We start from the raw sequence: 19,461 nt of genomic DNA, 5'->3' as shown, positions 1-19,461 counted from the left end.
CATATCAGTTAGCTTTATGTTATGTATTTTATTAGCAGATTAAGACAAATGATGAGATGCACTAAGAGAATGCGAAATGATAGAAGAAAGAGAAAATATTTATTCCACTGTTGGTTCATTACATAGACAGAAAGGGGGAAGTGAATTGAATATAAGAGATCACTGAACTGGGCCTGCCTAAAGTCCATGTGAACCCATCAAGACTGGTCCGATTTTTTATTTGGGCACTAAAAGTCCATGTAACATTCTTCTTATGCCATTAGTAGAAGAACCGAGAGCAAAAAGTTAAATTCAAGTAAAGGAATGTGGGGTGTTGCTTTCTTATTAAAGAAGCTTGGAATATCAAGGGGGAAAGAATTCCCCCTGCATTAATACGGATAAGAAAATTAGTAATATACACAGTTGAAAATATGATGTGAATGTGATATTGATGCTGATAAATCTGAAAAGTCAGAGACGAGAACAAAACTACAAGTTAGGCATTGACATTTGACATTCTCTTGAGGTGGGGAAATGGTATTTCTTGCTTTTAGTATCTAGAACAATTAAATCAGCTTTCGAGTCTTAAAGATGTGGCTGGTCAAGAACAATTAGGGACTCATCTTTATATCTTCTTCGTGTTTCATTCTGGTTCACTGATTCGTGTCGATTGTTCCTTTATTTTAGTCAAATATTATTCCTTACACTGGTAATAAAGGTTTTAACATGTGGTTATTGTTTAAATCGTGCTATAAACATAATATTATATTGTGATAAACATGAATTTATGTTGATAGGAATGCAGATGCTTTATGCTCTAGAGTTTTTACTAGATCTAGTGAGAATAATTTAGGTAACAATAAATGTTTTCTCTTAAGCTCCCATGGGTACTCTTCATTTATAAAAGAATATGAATTTAAGTTATCTCTAACAACATTTTGAAATCAAACTTTTAATTTATCTAATCACTGAACTTGGGGTTTAACTTGTTCGATGTGGTTAGTTTCCCTCCGAAGAGACAGTTTGACTCAGGTGAAGTTCCTTCTTACAGACAAATTATTCTCTCAAATACTCAACCAGCCTTTTATAAAAACTGTGGGCATATGCTAAAATTGGACTACAATTGTTTGATTGTTGAAAGTGGGTTGGACATACCTAAACTGACGTTATATTCTCGTTGGAGACTGACTGGAGTTTGATTGTACCGCTGTGTGCGTGCAGGTTGCATTGGAACGGCGCACTGCCTCGCTCCCACCTGAGGGCTTGTGACAATGTGCAAGAGTTATTCTTTGAACCTCCTTTCCTTTGTGTTGTGAAGAACTTGATTGGTCAGAGGTTGTGTATTGGAGTTGCAACTTCAAAACTTGCATGGGATGGAAGTAAGGAGAATAATTCTACAAGACACGTATTGATGAACATAGAAATCGTTTTCATACTTTGAAAGAGTGAAAAGGTCAAATGAACTGATTCAGTGCAAGTTGAAGTTGCTACGTGGCCTCTCCAAGAAGCTAATAAACCACTGCACTTAGCAAAATTCCCCACTTATTCTCCTTTAATTTATCTTTTCACGTCGTAATAATACTGTATCCTATGTATGTATTATCCTTGAAAATTATTCTTGAGTTTCACGGGTACACCATATTCATGAAATCAACTTCCAGACTTAAGCTTTCGATTATGGATATTGTTGGGCCCTTGTATTCAGAAGAATATATTCTGTATACTATACGCTCATATATGTCCAATTATATACAAATGGAATCTAATATTTCTCATTAAAATAAGTCAATAAAATCTGGATGGGTGGTTATAAATAGAGGTTTAGAAGTGCAGAGACATCACTGCGGTGTACTCCTCACTTTGTAGAGGAAGAGAGGTCTTGTATGTAGATGAAGAGCTTGTTGATGTTGCCTGCTAGCCAAGGATGACTTGCCTAAATTACCATACTCGAAGGGTTTAAATTGAAAGTAAGTAAAAAGCCCTTCATTGGTTTATATTTGTGCAGGCATCCTGGGCTAGCTGACTAGCTCTTATCTTTCATGCTAGACCATCGTCTGTTCCATCAATTCACTCACTCCTCATTCTACATTCCAACTCATGTATCATCATCCATGAGGTTGGCCATTTCATATTATACTTACAAATATATATTACATATTCATGTTTTTGGTGGTGCTAGAAACAAAACAAGTCAAAAGTGACCAGCTGACCTTTTAAATTTGAAAAATAATTAGTTATATATATATATATATATAAAATTTTATTTTGACCCTTGTTTTATTATTTTTTATTAATCCCTTATATTTAACCTTTATTTAATCTTAATCCCTTAAATTTTATCTTTTGATCCGTCACTGGTCTTTGGATTAGGAAATTATAAAGATTTCTATATAAATAGAGAAACTTTATATCAGTCTTTGGTAAGACAGTTCAGTTTAAAGTGAATATAACCTTTTTTTTTTTTTTTTTGACATAATTGACAAAAATTTCAGTATTAAAATGAATTAGTCTTCTGCAGCCGGTGATGAAAAATGCATGCAAGGGAAAATATATTAATAACAGTAACAGATCATGTTTATAGACACTCATTATTGCGTTTGATAGCTACTGTACTGGAATTAAAATTTGGGTCTTTTCTGGAATCTTTCCATTCGGATATTTATCTACTTGTAATTTGGAGGCTGATGATCACACAGAGCAGGCTTATATATGACTTCCATCACTTTTGTTGTCGTCAACTTACAGGGGCTCAATAACCACCCACAGAACTTGAAAGTTGAGTCATAGAAGGTGGGTTTTGAGTCTAAGGTTCTTTGGAGATAATGGTATTCCTGCCTATAATAATAATGCTTTATAATGTAGCATAAAATCTTAAATTTTCAGGAGTAGCTCAAAAGATATGCCACTTGATAAAACGAATAAAACAACAGCAAACAATGACGAATTTATTTTCCTGTCTAACACAATACAAAGAAGAGGTCTCATTTCATGTCTCCAACCCCCAGTAATCTGTTCACATATTTTTATTAGTTTTGCTGATATATTGCACTGTTGGATAAATTCTTTATTTTGTTACTCGTGTAAATATATATACATATATAAAGTATCTAACACCACGTAGTTGTAAATTTTTTTGAGGAACAAGCCACTAAACACCACATAGTTAGAACTCAGAAAATAGCTTGTACACCATGTGAAATTATGCATTACAATGGGGCGCTCATTTCCGCATTGCCTGTTAAGTTTCATTGTTTTGATACTTTGATTCAAGTCCTAAAGATCAAAGACCTGATAAGATCATCAAGCAATTGTGAATTTGAATCCCCGGTACAGCTGTGATATACCGATATACCTTTATATATAAAAATATACACACACACTTACACTCAACACACACACACACAGCCCAGGGCACCGTTACATGCAAGATGACTTCAAGTAAAACGAAAAATATGCTGATCAATAGAATGGAGTGCAATTACTAAAATCTTCTATCAGCCTAGGCATAATACATTCCTGGAGACCAACAGAAATGACCCACTTTCCTGTCTCACTAGGCAGGCATCAATCATTTATGCAATTTCATTTGTCCAGAGAATGACTGAACTCGAAATTCCTATTCATGATTTACATGAAGAGTTATATGATAATATATATTTTCTGCAAATGAGTTTAAAGACTATACTAACAAATGAACATAGCTTCAATCAAACCAACCAGAATGTCTTGAACCAGATTATCAAGAACCCAACGCTCACTTCAAAATGTTACTACTTTCAGGTTTAAATGGGACAAATTTTTTATGTCAAATATCAGACAAACAAGTTAGAAAAACTAATGTAAGACTGATTGTATAATTTTTCTTATATGAAATAAGTAACCAAGATAAATAACTTGAAAAGAAATACAATATGCCTTCAAAAGTAAATCAACATTTTTAGCATAATGAATCATCAACTCATTAAGTTTCGGCCACCAAATGGATTATATAATTTTTTGACAATAGGCCATTCTCCTCAAAAGCAAAAATCAGATGCAGATATCTAAAGAGAGTTCAAAGCAAAAGCCAAAAGAAATTTGGGTTTCTAAATTGCTCAGCATCTTCAAAAACCTAACAATTCAATGATCCCTTTTCCAGGAAGATGCTCTGGAAACTGACCATAGCATCATAGCATATTTAAACACTTAAATGGCCCTACTAAAGCTTTCCTATATTATCAGCATTGGCTGCTAACAATTTCAAGTTCCAAATTTACAAATTTAGTGAGATTAGATCCACTATATGCTAATAAAGTTAATTGATGACAACTTCCAGAAGTGCATTCATACCACAACGAAAAAGTACTATAGAACATCCAAGATTTGTTTCTCAATGCCAAAAAAGAGTTGCACAAAATGTTTCCTCCCTTATACATATTCTCTCCCAAATAAGCACAGAATACTAGATATAATACAGTAAATAACATTACATGCACCTCATGGACAAAAGTCAGTCATCAAAAATCAAATGCTATAATCATCAACCATCAAAAAGCCACTACTTCCATGGTGAAAACAGAATAGCAAGCTAACTAATTTGATATGGGTCGCATGATATCAAATTAGATGAGCTGAGGATATAGACCCCATTCAAGTTGTTTTAACATGATAGGCAAAGCAGAAAATTAACTTCAATAACTGTTAGAAAGCTCCCTCAAGGTACGACAAATTAAAACAGTATCACGCATACATCTAATTAGATTTTTAACTCTCATAATTATGGAACAGGGATGCCGTTCAATTCTTCAATTAAGTTAAAACTTTCTTAATGAACAAGAAAAGCATTATCTAACTTGAATAAGTTAGTTCTCCAACAATATTTCATTCCACAGTTGGCGAGAAAGTCAAAGGATAATACTTGAAATTAGCTCCTAATAAAGCCCTCATTACTAAGGTATATTTCCACAGGCACAAAAAGTTTGGGGAAATTGTGGAAGATTATAGTGCAATTCAAGAAGACTCTAGCATTCAGGAAGATTCTGTTATGGCACCAATGGGAAGTGATCAAGATGAATCCAGAAGGGTTCATGTGGCTGAATTTAATTGGAAGAATTTAGTAAATCAGTTAGAGCAAAGGAGTATAAAAGGAGGTAGCTGGTGAAGAGGGGAGCAACAAGAAATTAGGAATTGGTCTGGAGTAGTATAGGGAACTGGCCTCTTGAAAAACCAGTATATTTGTAATTGTTTAGGAATTGCTTTGTGTTCTGTTTACTGACCCATAGTAGTATATTGCTGGTTTTGTTTTCTTGTTTCAATCAAATAAAAGAATTCCTTTCCAGCTCATTACTCAATTGTTTTTTCCTTAATATTTTGCCACCAATTCATTATCATTATTGTTGTGTTGAGCTGTATTTTGCAGGATTGCATCAGCTCCCTTGCTTAAGTATTTCCTTTTCCTCATCCTCCCTCAAAACCTCATGAAACTAGATGTATTTCTCATATTGGACCAATGTTATCAGCATTCATTACCAAAAAGACTTTCAGCATATCCATCATGATACTATATACTAGAAAATTGCACTGGATTAAAACATATATAGAGCATGAATAAAACCACTAAGAAATAAGCCTAGTATTCCAAAAAAAGACTACTGCCAGAACCACATAAGAAAACGAAAAAACTAAAATGCTCAAAGTAGTTCAGACATTGCATTGCACCTTACATTGCCATGGCTGACAACTAAATGTTTCCTCGAATACTAAAATCCCACTGACCAAAGCTTCACGAAAACCCCTTTCCCAGCTTCTGTATCGCACAATACATTTTCCTCCTTGACCCCACAGCATTTATCCCCATATCCTTTAAATCTTCCAATGTCAACATTGGCAATACCTCATCATCTACCTCATGTATCTCAAAAACTGGTGCGTACCTCCCCAACCCTATACTATTCAACCAAATCCTCACTCCATCTTCACTCCCACTCCTATTCCAATCCCTTACATCATTATCAGACGGCCCAGACAACTCCACCCCATCATTATATTCCCTATTAACCCTAGCGATTCCTCTCCTATTGTAATAAAGAACCTCCCTTTCGTGCCCATCAACAGCTAAGTTCTCGAGAGAATGAACAGGGCTGTGCTCTTTTAAAGGACTCTCCGAGTTTTCCATATCAAAGCCTCGATACCCATCTTCCATATCATCTCCTCCACTATATTTTTCATCTCCTTCAAAGTGGCTAGTAACATTATCGTTGCTATTGTTATTGTTATTTTTATCCCCTAGGGTCTCATTGTTTTTGGATACCCAATTAGACCTACCCCTCTTTGCAGATCCTCGTTTCTTCGAATCCTTTACCTTCCAACTCCCAATTGCAACACTATCAAGATTTTCATCTAGGGTTTCAGTGAATTCACCAGAATTAGCGCTTAAATTGGTTAAAGCTCGAGTCTTTGAAGACTTACTTGCCTCTCTTCTGTGATCGAGAGCAGTCATATGGTGGTGCTTGAATTGTTTTGTGGAGTTAGCGACGGTCGTAGTGGTGGCGCCAGCGGTGGTTCGTCTTACGTGCGAGTCGTATAGTTGGTGGTGATGGAGGTCACCACCGATATCACCTAATCTGACGCTTGGCCTTCGTTGACGCTTTGATCCAACGGTTTCAGATGAAGGTACCAACATGGTTCCTCCTCCTCCCCCTGCGACGACACCATTTAATTGACCCTCCGAAGGGTCCCCCATTTAAAGAAATAAAGAAAGGAGAAATATCTTTCTCTTCTCAAATTAGTGTTTGCCACTTTTATCTTAACCTAAATTTAGATAAGGAAGGATAAAACAAAACCCTAGGTTTTCGCGAGTATATGTAAAGAAAGTAAGATATTAAAACTGAAGGCAGAACCAGGATTTCCTTGTTTCGTTTTCTGAGAGGAAGAGAAGAGAAATAGTCTTCGGGTTGAGTCGACTGTCGAGTGAATTATTAGTTAATAGGGCGGAAGTGAAACAACAAGTGTTAATTGTTCGTCAGGTATTACGCTAATACGCTCCTGCCGTAAGAGCGAATTACACTTGCTGAGTTGCTGTGAACTCAAAAATTATTTACTCACTCATTGTGTTTACTGTTTTCTAATGAATGAATTAATTACATTTAACACTTACTTTCAAGTCTGGCTAACATAAATAAAAATAATAATTTTTCACATTCAATTAATTTAAGGAAAAAGAATTTAAACATAGTATTAGAAAGTTATTTTGTCATGTAATATTTCACTTTTTTTTTTAATTATCATATCATCACTTTATATATCAATTTTGCATCAATATTCTCTTCTTCTCTATCACTACTATTATCACTACCGAACTTACACTTTTTTATCTCGACAAATCACCTTATAAGTCATACTTTCTCTCACACCCACTATTTCTCTCACCTTAATCAGGTTTAAGTGATAAATTTCTAATTTGGTGAAAAAAAAAAAAAGTACATTGGTTGTATTATAAGGATGCAAATGATATGAATTTTGTAATACATAAACAACAAACAAATGAAAACATTCTTTGACAACTAAAACTAATCTTTGAATTTTAAGGATAGGTGAGAAAATGAACAAAACCTTGAGTGGGAAACAGTGGTTCTCTCATAATGAAAATGAACAAAAATAAATTACATCAGTACTGACCATTGAAGATGATTAAAAATTGTAAATTCACTAAATATCATGAACACTAATGAAAGAGAAGTCCAGGATGAGGAGGTGAATGTAAAAACAAAAAAAACAAAAAAAGGATTATTGGAAACATAAAATTTCAAAAGCATAATTTTTCAACACGTATGGTTTAGGTTTTAGCCATTCCACACACAAAAAGGATTTCCAAACCTATAAAAATGTTTACATGTGCAGCAACAAGAAGCACCAGTTTGCAAAGAAAAATCAATCATACAGAAGAAGCTACATGAGAACAACATACGTGCCTTTATCATCTTGCTCATGATGTCATGAATAGGGATTTGTTTCTGCAAAAATCAGAATTTTAGTGTCTCTGGTTATGTTCAATGGGTCTAATAAGAAGTGGGTTGGTACTCATACCATCTAACTCCACAACTTCATCAAGAGCTTTAGAAGATTCCCCATTAAGAAGACAAAATGTACTTTTCTTGCCCACATAGTCTGTATGGTTCTGTAAAAAAAAATAAGAAAAAGTACTACTTCAGGGTTAAATAGCACAATTTTGGGCATCCAATATAGTTGTAGATAAACCCAGATGAGGGCTTCATTTTCTCTAATAACAGCACAGCATCATAACTCCTTCCCAAACCTTGTTTCCAAAAGATCCCCCCAGTTACCAATAACAGCACACCAGCCAAACTGCAGGAGGAAAAACGGTGATGTTTTAGGGAGTACCAGTGATAGCTTCTCCATGCATAAAGGCTTATTCTGACAGTGGTTACTACAATAAAATGAACCACATCAAACTACAAGTAGCCAACTTGAAAATATTGATTCATCAAAAAAGTACCAAAAATGAGCATCCACAGAGCAACTTATGGTGTATTGTATTGAGTGACACGTTATTTTTATGAGTGATTCCAAATAAAGGCAGCCAATTATTTTTTTAGTATCTCCAAAACTAAAAAGACAGCAATCTTGTTTTACTAGTAGAAGCACTCCTTTATTAATCCTACGCCAAGCATATTCATCCCAGGCCCAGCCATTCTGCAAAGCCTTGATGAACTCCTCGTGAGAACCATGGTACTGTTTCGCGCTGAGCAACCAACTCATCAAATAACAAATCAATTGTAATGAATAATACAAACATAAAACATGCATATTAAATGGGTAACCTTTAAACAGGTGCAACACTACTCGCCATTCCCATGTAGCTAGAGCTTCACAAAGATTAAAGCTCATTGATAAACCTTGGAGTTCCCCAGCTTTAGGATCTTTCTGTTTATTTATAAGAAAACCAAGTCATAATCCATCTTTACACAGAACAATAAAGAAATCCGTGATAAGATGTTATTAATAATATTGTACCCATTAACACGAATGTTACACTAAACCAGTAAACAAGTACCTACCCATTTGGGAACAGTATCACAATGAAATTTAATTGTTACATGGCAGTAATCTTTACCATTCACAGCTTGTGAAACTAAACCATTTGCCCTCTGAACCCAAAGACAAAACATTACAGTTCTCTATACTACAAAAGATACACACACACAAACACTCATTTGAGCATGATATCAACGTCATAAACCCATCTCGAGTAGTCATAATAACAATAAGTTAGAAAATATTGCACACCCATCAAAATATTCAGGCCAATAAACTACAAATTCAATCTCAATAGCATTTAAAAAATAGATCTAACCACACACTTCTGTAAACCACTCTGTAGAGACTCCAATGCTTCACAATCTTCATCAGTGTTGAAGACTCAAAGAAAGAGACTCCCACATCTAATAAATAGAACATAAGAGAGTGGTATATAAGTGTGTGAATTGGACCTTAACATAAGCCAATTGGTTTTATGTAACATGGGTTTCAATCTTCACACTTGTAAGCCCAATTTATATTTTCGACATGGTATCAGAGCATAAGTCAAACGACGGGTTTAACAGCCTAAGTGTTTCTGGATACAAGTGACAATGCACCCAGCCACAAACCGGCTGAGCCAAACGGCCTAGGTGCTTGCACTTAAGCGGGGGTGTTGGAGACTCAAAGAAAGAGAGTCCCACATCTAATAAATAGAACATAAGAGAGTGGTATATAAGTGTGTGAATTGGACCTTAACATAAGCCAATTGGTTTTATGTAACATGGGTTTCAATCTACACACTTGTAAGCCCAATTTATATTTCCGACATGGTATCAGAGCGCGAGCCAAACGGCGGGTTTAACAGCCTAAGTGTTCCTGGATACAAGTGACAACGCACCCAGCCAAAAATCGGCTGAGCCAAAAGGCAGGTTTAACAGCCTAGGTGCTTGCACTTAAGCGGGGGTGTTGAAGACTCAAAGAAAGAGACTCCCACATCTAATAAATAGAACATAAGAGAGTGGTATATAAGTGTGTGAATTGGACCTTAACATAAGCCAATTGGTTTTATGTAACATGGGTTTCAATCTTCACACTTGTAAGCCCAATTTATATTTTCGACAATCAGAAATCCTATTATAATCTACAGAACGTAACATATCAAATTAAAAAGACAAATCCATAAATCAACATATAAAAATAATCATGTAGAAAAGAGGAAGATGGCGCATACATAAGGTAAAAACTCCAGTGATGTAGATGAGATGGCAGCAAGTCCAGATGATAACGCAACTAGAAACCCCAACTGAAGTAGCGTAATCTAATGCAATTCTTTCATACTTTTGTTGGTGAGTTGATGCCGTTGGAAATTTCAAGTTCAAAACATGGTTCTCAACCAAACTTGTTGGATTAATAATCAAAGACGGATCTGTTTTTGCCTCTGGATTTGGAGAAGAGCCTGGTATATGTTCAGGCTTCCAAACTTTATTAAGTGAACTTGGATTGGACTCACCATTTTATTTATATGGACCGAAGCCCAACTAAGCCCAGACTATTGTCGGACTTTTTCTTTGTTTGAACTACCATCACATGGCTCACAGTCAAAGGCCCAATGTTCCAAAGAATTCAGGCCCATTATCCATGAGACGAATGATCGATCCAGAGACCATCAAAAAGCTTTTGTAGTTTTTTATAGTCGTCAGGATCTCAATTAAACTACAAATACAAATAGATTAAATATTTTCATTTTGGAAAGTCATGGTAAAGAAAAATCAACCGTTATTCTTTCCTTTTTGATGATTTTCAGTATTGCAAGTTAGATTGACTGTAATTTATCAAATTCTGACTTATCCATATGTTAGTCTGTTAAAGTATATTTCAATTTTTGAGCAAACAAGAGGTAGGCAAAAGCAAGCATCTGCAAAAAATGTATGGGGTTAAAGAAGAAAGAGTGGAAAACATAACACAAGTGGCAGCAATTAAGAAGCCTAGTCCATAACCCTTTGTTTGGAAGACAGCCCATGCCTTTGGTACTAAAGAAAAAGAGACGAGGACACCACAAATATTAAATCAATGTCACCTTCTTTACACCTCTCTTCCCCTCTTCTATCTATTCCACAAAAGAGACAAGCCAATTCAATGGAGAAGAGAGGCCTTCCCATGCGGGGTTGCTCCTCCATTAGGACCCTGGTCCCATTGGCTGTCACCAAAGCCTGCACCGTCCCAACCATCTGGTCCCGCTTAAACTGGGTCACTGTATGGATTGACAACCAAGTTGATATCAGAATAATCCCCGTTCTTATCTTTTGGCTAAAGGAACAAAATAAGCGAACCAGTGTAGAATTTTTTTAAGTTAATGCGGTTGTTACTCACTTAACTCTTTATTAATTTATTTATTTGCATATAAGGTTCGGTTCAAACAATCGGAAACACAACCACGAAGTGTTTTCTGTCGTCTTTTTAATGTTTCAGAGAAGAAGCAGCACTACTTGTGGTCCATTTTTTTGCAACACGCTCGTTTTCGTCGAATAAATATGTATGGACAAAGTAATTTGACTAATTATCAGAATTTGATGAATGCTTTTCATCAAAGATCCACATGAAGAATAACATGATATGGTATAGTCTTTGTTGCATAAATATTTTCTTTTTGAGCGTGTAAGATTTTTACTAGGTGAAGGACAGGTCAAATTAAGAGCAAATTAAAGATGACCATAAATGGTTGTCGGCCAGCTTAAACAATGAAAGGCAATTAAGCTTATACATCTATCTCTAATCACAGTCAAATTAATGTGCATGGGTGTCCCATGCCATGAGATGAGATGTTGACACACCATGCATAGAGATGGACCGATGGGAGGCTTGGCAGGGCCAAGAAGGATCTCCATGTTAACAAGTGTGCATGCATGATGCTTATGCATACATATCAGGGTCATGTCACATCAAGATTTTGATGGGTTATGTATGTCCCTATATCATCATCAACAGTAAATGAGAAGTCTCCAGGTACAAGACAGGGCAAGGCTGATACTTCATACTTAACTTGGAGGATTCTTTGCATGATTATTACACTATGATCTTTCTTACTGATTATTCTGGAGTTAAGCTTTTTAAAAAAGCCCCCTTCGACTTGAAATCAAATTATGAGGAAACTCCTTAAAATAAACCAATTAATTCACCGATCTAAATAAAGATAATTAAATAAATTCTGCCAGGATGGCTAAGATGTAAACAGCAGATTATTATTTAAAAAAAAAAGAAAAAATCAAAACAATAAACATAGGGTTGGGACCCCAAAGCCAAAATTGATGAGTTGGTGAGTCACAAACCATTACTTGTAAGCTGCAACAACATACGTGTAGTTCTCAGGACAGTTACGACAATTTGATTATACTTTGTCAAATGAAGATGACAGACAGCATCTAATTAAATTAAAGTTGTGTCCTCTCAATTTCAAATCATTTTTCAACCCTCAAAACTTAAGAGAATTTATTAAGAGTATATTTAATAGGGTCATTATTTATATTGGATATTCCTTACTTCCACTGACAACACTTTAACTTTATGTTTTTTAATCTATATTTAAGGATTAACTTGATTTTTAGATGTCTTTGGTTCATGCTATCTAAATATTATTTGGATAATTTATCTTTTATTATTAATATTATTTTTTTAATCTGTTATCAATAATGATATAACAGATAATATATAAAAGATTATCAAATTAATTTTGATTTTATTATAATTTTATATTTATTTATTTATTTTTTTAAAAATAATTATATTTAAATATATTTATGTAAAATAATATCATATTATCCTTTATTACATTCAACAAAATATAAAAATTATTTATATCTATCAATTTTTATCAAATATAATAATAATAATTTATACTAATAATATTTTAAGTAATTTATTTTTATAATAATTTTTTATTTTTTATAATAAAATATTATTCCAACTAAATAAATCTTTAAAGGTTATCTTTGATGGAGAAGGGGTTGAGAGATAAACTTGAAATTAAAAGGGACTACTTGAGATAGATTTGAACAAGATTTTCTTAAGAAAGACGGTGATGTAATTATCCTGATAAAAATAGAGATAAAGCAAAAGAAACCAAGAAACTAGCTCTTTCTGGAGGCGACTGACGGCTATGGAGATGGCATTGCACATGATGAAAAAGACTGAATAATCTTCTTGGTGGATCAACATTAATACATTGATCCTTTTTTCCCAATTGGGCGTTCAAAATCAACAAGTGGGTAAGCATAGAGTACAGATGGAACATAAGAATCACATGCACTGTCTGTATTCACAACTGCGGCAACTTCTAAATATAATATTTTTTTTAATATATATTTAATTCTTTATAGTCGTTTGATTTTTGGGTCAAGAATGCTTACAAATAAGCCATTGAAGTGATCCATGTGTGTCAAATTCTTTAGTCGAATCAATGTCTGTTCGATTCTTCTGCTGATTAATTGGTTGGATAAGGCGACACATGGGGCCGCATGAATATGAAACAGGTTCAAGTCCAATTCATTATGTTTAATCAAATGGGTAAACTCTCTATTTTGGGTAATCAGCAATCATTAAAGGTAAACATAAGTATGTAATTAGTTATTAATTGGTTTACTTATCATGTTGCAATCATTAATTCAAAATATGACAAGAATCTGATTTAATGGCCTTTTTGCAATTTGAGGATAGACATGATCCAATTGTAATTTGATAAGTATTCCGATTTTTACTGAGACAATATGGCTTCTGTTTTGAGGATTTTTCTTACTATGATATAATATCAATGGCTCTAAGTTTGGATTATCTGTAGTGTTTAGGAGTATTAATTTGCAAAGATATATTTTAAAATGATTTTTTGTTTTCTTTTTTTATTTTTTATTTTTTAAGAAATCACTTATTTGTGCAAGAAATTAATATTTTTCTATATTGAAATCAGGTATTTAAAAAAGAACCTAGGTACATATTTCTAATGAAAAGTATAAAAAAATTATTCTCACAAATACCTTAATTATTCCTATTTATGATGGTCTTTTTTAACTTATATACATACTCCTAGTATAGCATCCGTTAACTATGATTCTGGGCATACTATAATTAGCGATAAAAATACGGGTAATGTTATACGTATCTATTTAAAATACATAAATGAGTATTTATTTATATAATTAGGTGTTATTTTATTCTTTAATAAAATTATATATACGTATTTTTGATATACAATATGTATATATTTATATGTGTTATCATATGAGTAAATGATTTTGAATTAAAGATAAAATAATATTCAATCATGTTATGACACATATAAATATATACGTAGTTATGTGTTTAAAGTAAGTATACAAAATATTGTTCCTTATTCTTATTTTAAAATTATCAAATTATATAATAATATATATCAAATATATTTAAAGTAGTTGCATACAATGTCACAGTAAAAATAAAGTGGGAAAGAAATTGCCGGATATTTATCCTACTTGCAAAATGGTGGGTAAAGAAAAGCCAAAGGATGGATTGAATGGCTACAAACAAATCAGGATCCTATTTTGAATTGATAAAAGAACAGATGCTATAAGTGAATAAGAAACTGTATACATCTTTTGATCTTTTTGGGGCTTTGATCCATTTGTCCATTAGAACCAGTAACCAGAGATAAGAGAGACTTGAGAAAGTAAAAGAGATAACGGCAAAAATAACTGTAATAACTGCAAGAATAAGAGACAAATGTTTTATATAATATTATATTTTACAGGAAATAATTAAGTGTCTGGATTTAACAACCAAAGGTTCTTGGAATTTGTGCATGAGCAACTTTATGGAGTCGAAATGGATCTGCTAAAGGATCTGGTCTTATTTGGTCGGTTTTATGTGTCCTTGGCTTGGTGTTCTTTCTTTATCATCCATTGGTTTTGCTGCCCTTTTTATTTTCATTATTCATCTTCAGATGCCCCTTTACTCTACTGGAACCTGAGCTTTAATTTTCCTGGTGAACAACAACCTCCCTTCATCAAACTCCGCTTGAAAAATAAGCTTTCTGTCTATTGTTTTTCATGCCTCACTGCTACTTCATTTTTTTTCCTTTTTTCTGGTTTCGGTTGGGCTTTCAAATCTCCAGGCAGGCTGGAAAAAGATAACACAAGTCAAGAGAGACGAAGATATATATTTGAGTATAAACAAGTTATTAGAGTTGGATTAATTTATTCTAACAAGAGACAGGACATGAGAGCTTACCAAGATGCCTGTAGGGGCAGCTTTATGTGAAAAATTAATGGAAAGAGTACAAGTTGTTGGTGAACCCATATGAATTGACAAAACTTTGTTTTTGGTCCTCCACATCCCAAAACAGACTTCCATTATCCTGAAAATGACTTATTTGTCACTAACACTCATATAAATTATAATTTTTTAATTTACTGAATTTTAAGTGGTAGATCCAGCAGATGGAACAAGATAATATAAACCTGAGAGAAGGCATTTGGCCTCTGCCCTTGTTGAAGCAACAGTGAAGCTGCTGCAGTATCAAGAACAGGATAGTTATCAGATGTGTTGTAGGTGGTGATGGTAGTGGTATCAGCAAAAGTTGTGAGCTGGGTAGGGCAAGGGCTGCATTGTGGCAGAGATGACATTGGTGAAGAAATGGCATTCAATCTCTGCATATAAATTAATTCATGACAGAGACAAAGATCTCATTAGCTTTAGTGTGTCATTAATAATACTGATGGCTATAATTAAACTACAGAATTATCTTTAACTATTTCCCTTTATAATTACCTCTGGTCTGCCCATGGATGCATCTAGGTCCATTCCAAAATCATACAACATGGGGTTCACAGAAGCTAGTTTCATTGACAGAAACTGAAAATACACAAAAAGGTATACATTTCAGCTGAATCTTGCATTACAAAAGCAAGCACACAAACCATTAACATCTTATTATAACCACTTTATCTTAATTATACATAACATATACTATATATATACATACATACATACACACACACACACACACACACACACACACACATATATATACCTCCACTTGATTCTGCAGGGACTGCACATAATTGATTATTTCATCCAACATGAGGGCCTTTCCAGTTACCTGTTTTCAAGCCAAACCACATGAAGCATGTCAGAAATATATATACATCAGAGAAATACTGAGGAGGAAACCATGCATTATTCATTTAAAAAAGACAAAGCGAAGTCAGAGAACTGTACTGATCATGAACTTACTTTGTCACAGCCAGGAACAAGTTTTTGCAATATTTTCATCCTCTCACTAATTTTCTCTCTTCTGACCTGTAGCCAGTAATGAGAACTAGTATGAATAAACATGGAAGAAGTTGACGCAATAGCATTAGGTTAGGTGGGCTTGACGGTCATTTATTGATCTGTTTCTATGTCTAATTAGAAACTGAAGAAACATTACGTTAGTTAGGTGGGGGTAAAATGGGAAGGTTGAAATTTAAAACGATGGAAACATAGGGTCTCAAGTAGTACCCTTTCAGCTAAGCTGTGGCTGTCTGTGGCTTGACCCCTCCTGGCTCTAACATGAATATAACCAGTAGGTGGTTGTTCATCGGAAATTTTCTTTTTTTCTCTCTTTTCAGCTTTAGGTTTCTTATCTTCTTCATCTTTCTGGGTATCTTTGCACTTCTTTTGCTTCTTGCTTTTCACTTCGCTCGCATCCTAATAAAATAACACAAAAATAAGAACCAAATACAAATCAATATTATAAACAGAAAAGGCAGGACATCAAGGATTTGAAAAAGTAAAGACAAATCACTCTATGTAATGTTATAATTTAAAATCTAACCTTAGATTGAGAAGAATTTGGAGAAGAACCATATCTGTTCTTCCTCTTCATGTTCATGTGAGGCAGAGTCTGAGTAACCTGCTCACCACTTTCAAGCTTATCCACCACAGTGGAGGAGTCTGTGCTTTGTTTTTTGGTCACAGAAGGCTCATTATCACTAAGAACAACCTTTGAACTGCAATCAACACAGCTAGTTTCATGAACTCTAGCATCAAGAGGAATCTCCTCAAGAGGTTTGGGTGGGTTAAATGGAGACAATAAGTTGGAGTTAAGGATATTAATATTTTCCTCCTCCATAAAGCCAGACACCTTAATGGGATTAGTATTGGGCAAGAAAACGGAGTCAAGAAGAAAAGGATGGTGGTGTTGTTGGTATGAAAAAGCTGACATTTTTAAGAGCTTCGAAGTTTAAAAAATGCTAGTTTTCAAGGAAGTGATGAAGAGAAGGCTGAAATTGTGATTCTTGAGAAGCAGTTTGGTGGCAGTCAAGAAAAGTTAATGGGTCTGCAACAAAACTATGGTTTATATAAAGACCAGGAGGAGAGAGAACAACAAGCAAACTAGCCTCTTTAAAAAATGTAAGCTCATTTCCATGCAGAGTATCAATCCATTTGACTGGTCTTATCTCAATTCTCTCTTTCTCTTCAAGTTTGAACACATGAATTAGATCAACTTGAATATTAATTGCACACATAAATTCAATTATGAACCATGGAGTTTTCTACTATTTTATTAGTAAGGGGCAACTAGAAAACAAAGAAGACTGCTGTCATTCATTTACTTTACAGTGAATTTCATTTAAGATAAAAAAGGTGTCAGGGATTCAGAATTTCAGAGATGCATATACACATACAACGTATGCTTCTGTATACGGTGATAGTGATTTGGCATCCTTGTATTTTGCAAAGTACCCTTGCTCATAGAAATTATCAACAGTGTCTCGTTTAAGCTACTTTTCTGTGTGATCATCAACAATTGGATAGTTTGGACTGCTTTCCATTGCACTTAATTCAACCCCTGCTGCTGCTCTGATTATTACTGTTGACAAAGTCTTTATAAGCGTTAGGCTGGACCAGTGGACCTTATTATCTTGGTAAATTCACTAATCCAATTTGCTATTAGGATTTTGATCAAAGGAGGCCGGTCTGCGTCCTTGTAGCCGTTTGATGGAGAATTTAAAGCAAGCGTGCCCAGTGTTTGGTGCATGTAATGTAATTAGAGAGGGCCTGAGACAGATCCAAGTCCATTCATGACAGATCAGGCCCGATTCGAGGCATTGACCCATATTTTAAAAAAAAAAATTTTGATTATTCCATTAATTTGAACGGTGGCTGAAAGTACATCCAAAGTAATCAACAATCAATGGCCTCCAGTTGTCAAGCAAACTAGTACTCGAAATCACGAACAATGGCATGTTGCTTTTATCACATTTATAATTATTAAAACTTGAATGTTTCCTCATTATCATGACAAAAGTAAACATATATACGGAAAGATGACAATAAAATGGACAAAAACAAAAAAAGGGCTGTAGAAGTGGTGGGCATAACATATTTTGCCCTAGCCGTGGAGTAATTACATATTAATTTTATTGCCCAAAAAAAAAAAAAACACATTAATTTGTTTTCTTCTTCTATCCCAATAATCAGCAGACACAAACTCATTGAGAAAAAGAAACAAAAACTTAATGTTGTTTTATATAATTTGTAAAAGAAGTTCATTGGGTAGCTTGCCAACCCATTTTTATGCAGCGGGACCTTCAAGTAACGAATTGCCCGGTTTTTTCATTGTACTGTTTTGAATAGCTGGCGGCGCATGCGCCATTAAAATGGGACACGGTTTCCCTGATCGAGTGACTTTTCTCAAATGGGGTAGAGCCTTTAATTAGTGTCAATTTCTAAGACAGGCTCTATCTTGCAATAAGATTCCATCAATTAATTTTAATTGTAATTGGTGCATTGAATTTGCACCAACTAATTGTATAAGGCCAAAAGACTTGTTCCTATCAAGGTTTAATGTATTCTTAAACTTTTATTCACAAAATTTTAAAAATTTAAAAATTTATTATTTTGTTTAAATTTTTTATTAAAATTAAAAATAAAAGTGTTATTTTATTAAAAATATTGAAAAAAATTAAAATTTTATCACATACTTTTTTCTCAATTTCTTAGTTTAAAATCTAATAATTTCTTTCACCTAAAATTTAGAAAGTGATTATTTCCCTTAAGATTTTTTTTATCCTTTCTCTTTGACAATCATCTCCTTTCTGCTCATCAATTAGCCTTTTCCAATCTCTTTTTTTATCATCGATGGTTTCCTTTCCATTATCTCTGTTCCCCTTCTCTCATTGTCTTTCTCCTGTCATCTTTGTAAAAAATAAAAATAAAATTATCTTCATTTAAGACGAAAATGGTAGAGAAATGAGATGTGAGAGATAAGAGGGAAAAGGAATACAGTTGGAGACGACAAAGTTCATTAAAAAGTGATAACAGAAAAAATCAAACCCTAAAAAGGAGAGATAAAACTTTTCAAAACTATTAATAAAAATAATTGTCAAATTTTTAGATTAAAGGAGGAAAAACACACACACATGTACATGCAAAAGCACTGGGCACGTCTACTTT

General features: G+C 34.0%; 3 protein-coding genes across 3 annotated transcripts; all 3 read right to left on the bottom strand.

Moving 5' to 3' along the window:
- Positions 1–5,459: 5,459 nt before the first annotated feature.
- On the bottom strand, positions 5,460–7,081 carry LOC123217059. The gene has a single exon (XM_044637806.1). It carries the CDS (start codon positions 6,698–6,700, stop codon positions 5,741–5,743), a length of 960 nt encoding a protein of 319 aa, XP_044493741.1. The 5' UTR covers positions 6,701–7,081; the 3' UTR covers positions 5,460–5,740.
- A 654-nt stretch (positions 7,082–7,735) lies between these two features.
- On the bottom strand, positions 7,736–11,225 carry LOC123216397 (sialyltransferase-like protein 2). Its single transcript, XM_044636815.1, has 10 exons — positions 11,075–11,225; positions 10,229–10,477; positions 10,124–10,138; positions 9,332–9,387; positions 9,036–9,125; positions 8,799–8,901; positions 8,611–8,719; positions 8,273–8,404; positions 8,044–8,134; positions 7,736–7,970 (listed from the first exon to the last, which is right to left on the bottom strand). Exons 1-9 carry the CDS (start codon positions 11,223–11,225, stop codon positions 8,047–8,049), a joined length of 993 nt encoding a protein of 330 aa, XP_044492750.1. The 3' UTR covers positions 7,736–7,970; positions 8,044–8,046.
- Positions 11,226–14,699: 3,474 nt separating this feature from the next.
- On the bottom strand, positions 14,700–17,552 carry LOC123216034 (transcription factor bHLH137-like). Its single transcript, XM_044636385.1, has 8 exons — positions 16,838–17,552; positions 16,522–16,710; positions 16,255–16,320; positions 16,052–16,120; positions 15,790–15,873; positions 15,480–15,668; positions 15,250–15,376; positions 14,700–15,138 (listed from the first exon to the last, which is right to left on the bottom strand). The coding sequence occupies exons 1-7, from the start codon at positions 17,225–17,227 to the stop codon at positions 15,284–15,286; spliced, it is 1,080 nt and encodes a 359-aa protein (XP_044492320.1). The 5' UTR covers positions 17,228–17,552; the 3' UTR covers positions 14,700–15,138; positions 15,250–15,283.
- Positions 17,553–19,461: the final 1,909 nt, after the last annotated feature.

Source organism: Mangifera indica, chromosome 5 (assembly GCF_011075055.1).
Source record: "Mangifera indica cultivar Alphonso chromosome 5, CATAS_Mindica_2.1, whole genome shotgun sequence".
Classification (NCBI taxonomy): domain Eukaryota; kingdom Viridiplantae; phylum Streptophyta; class Magnoliopsida; order Sapindales; family Anacardiaceae; genus Mangifera; species Mangifera indica.
Note: the sequence above shows the minus strand (reverse complement) of the source record. Positions and strands in the feature narration are given on the sequence as shown.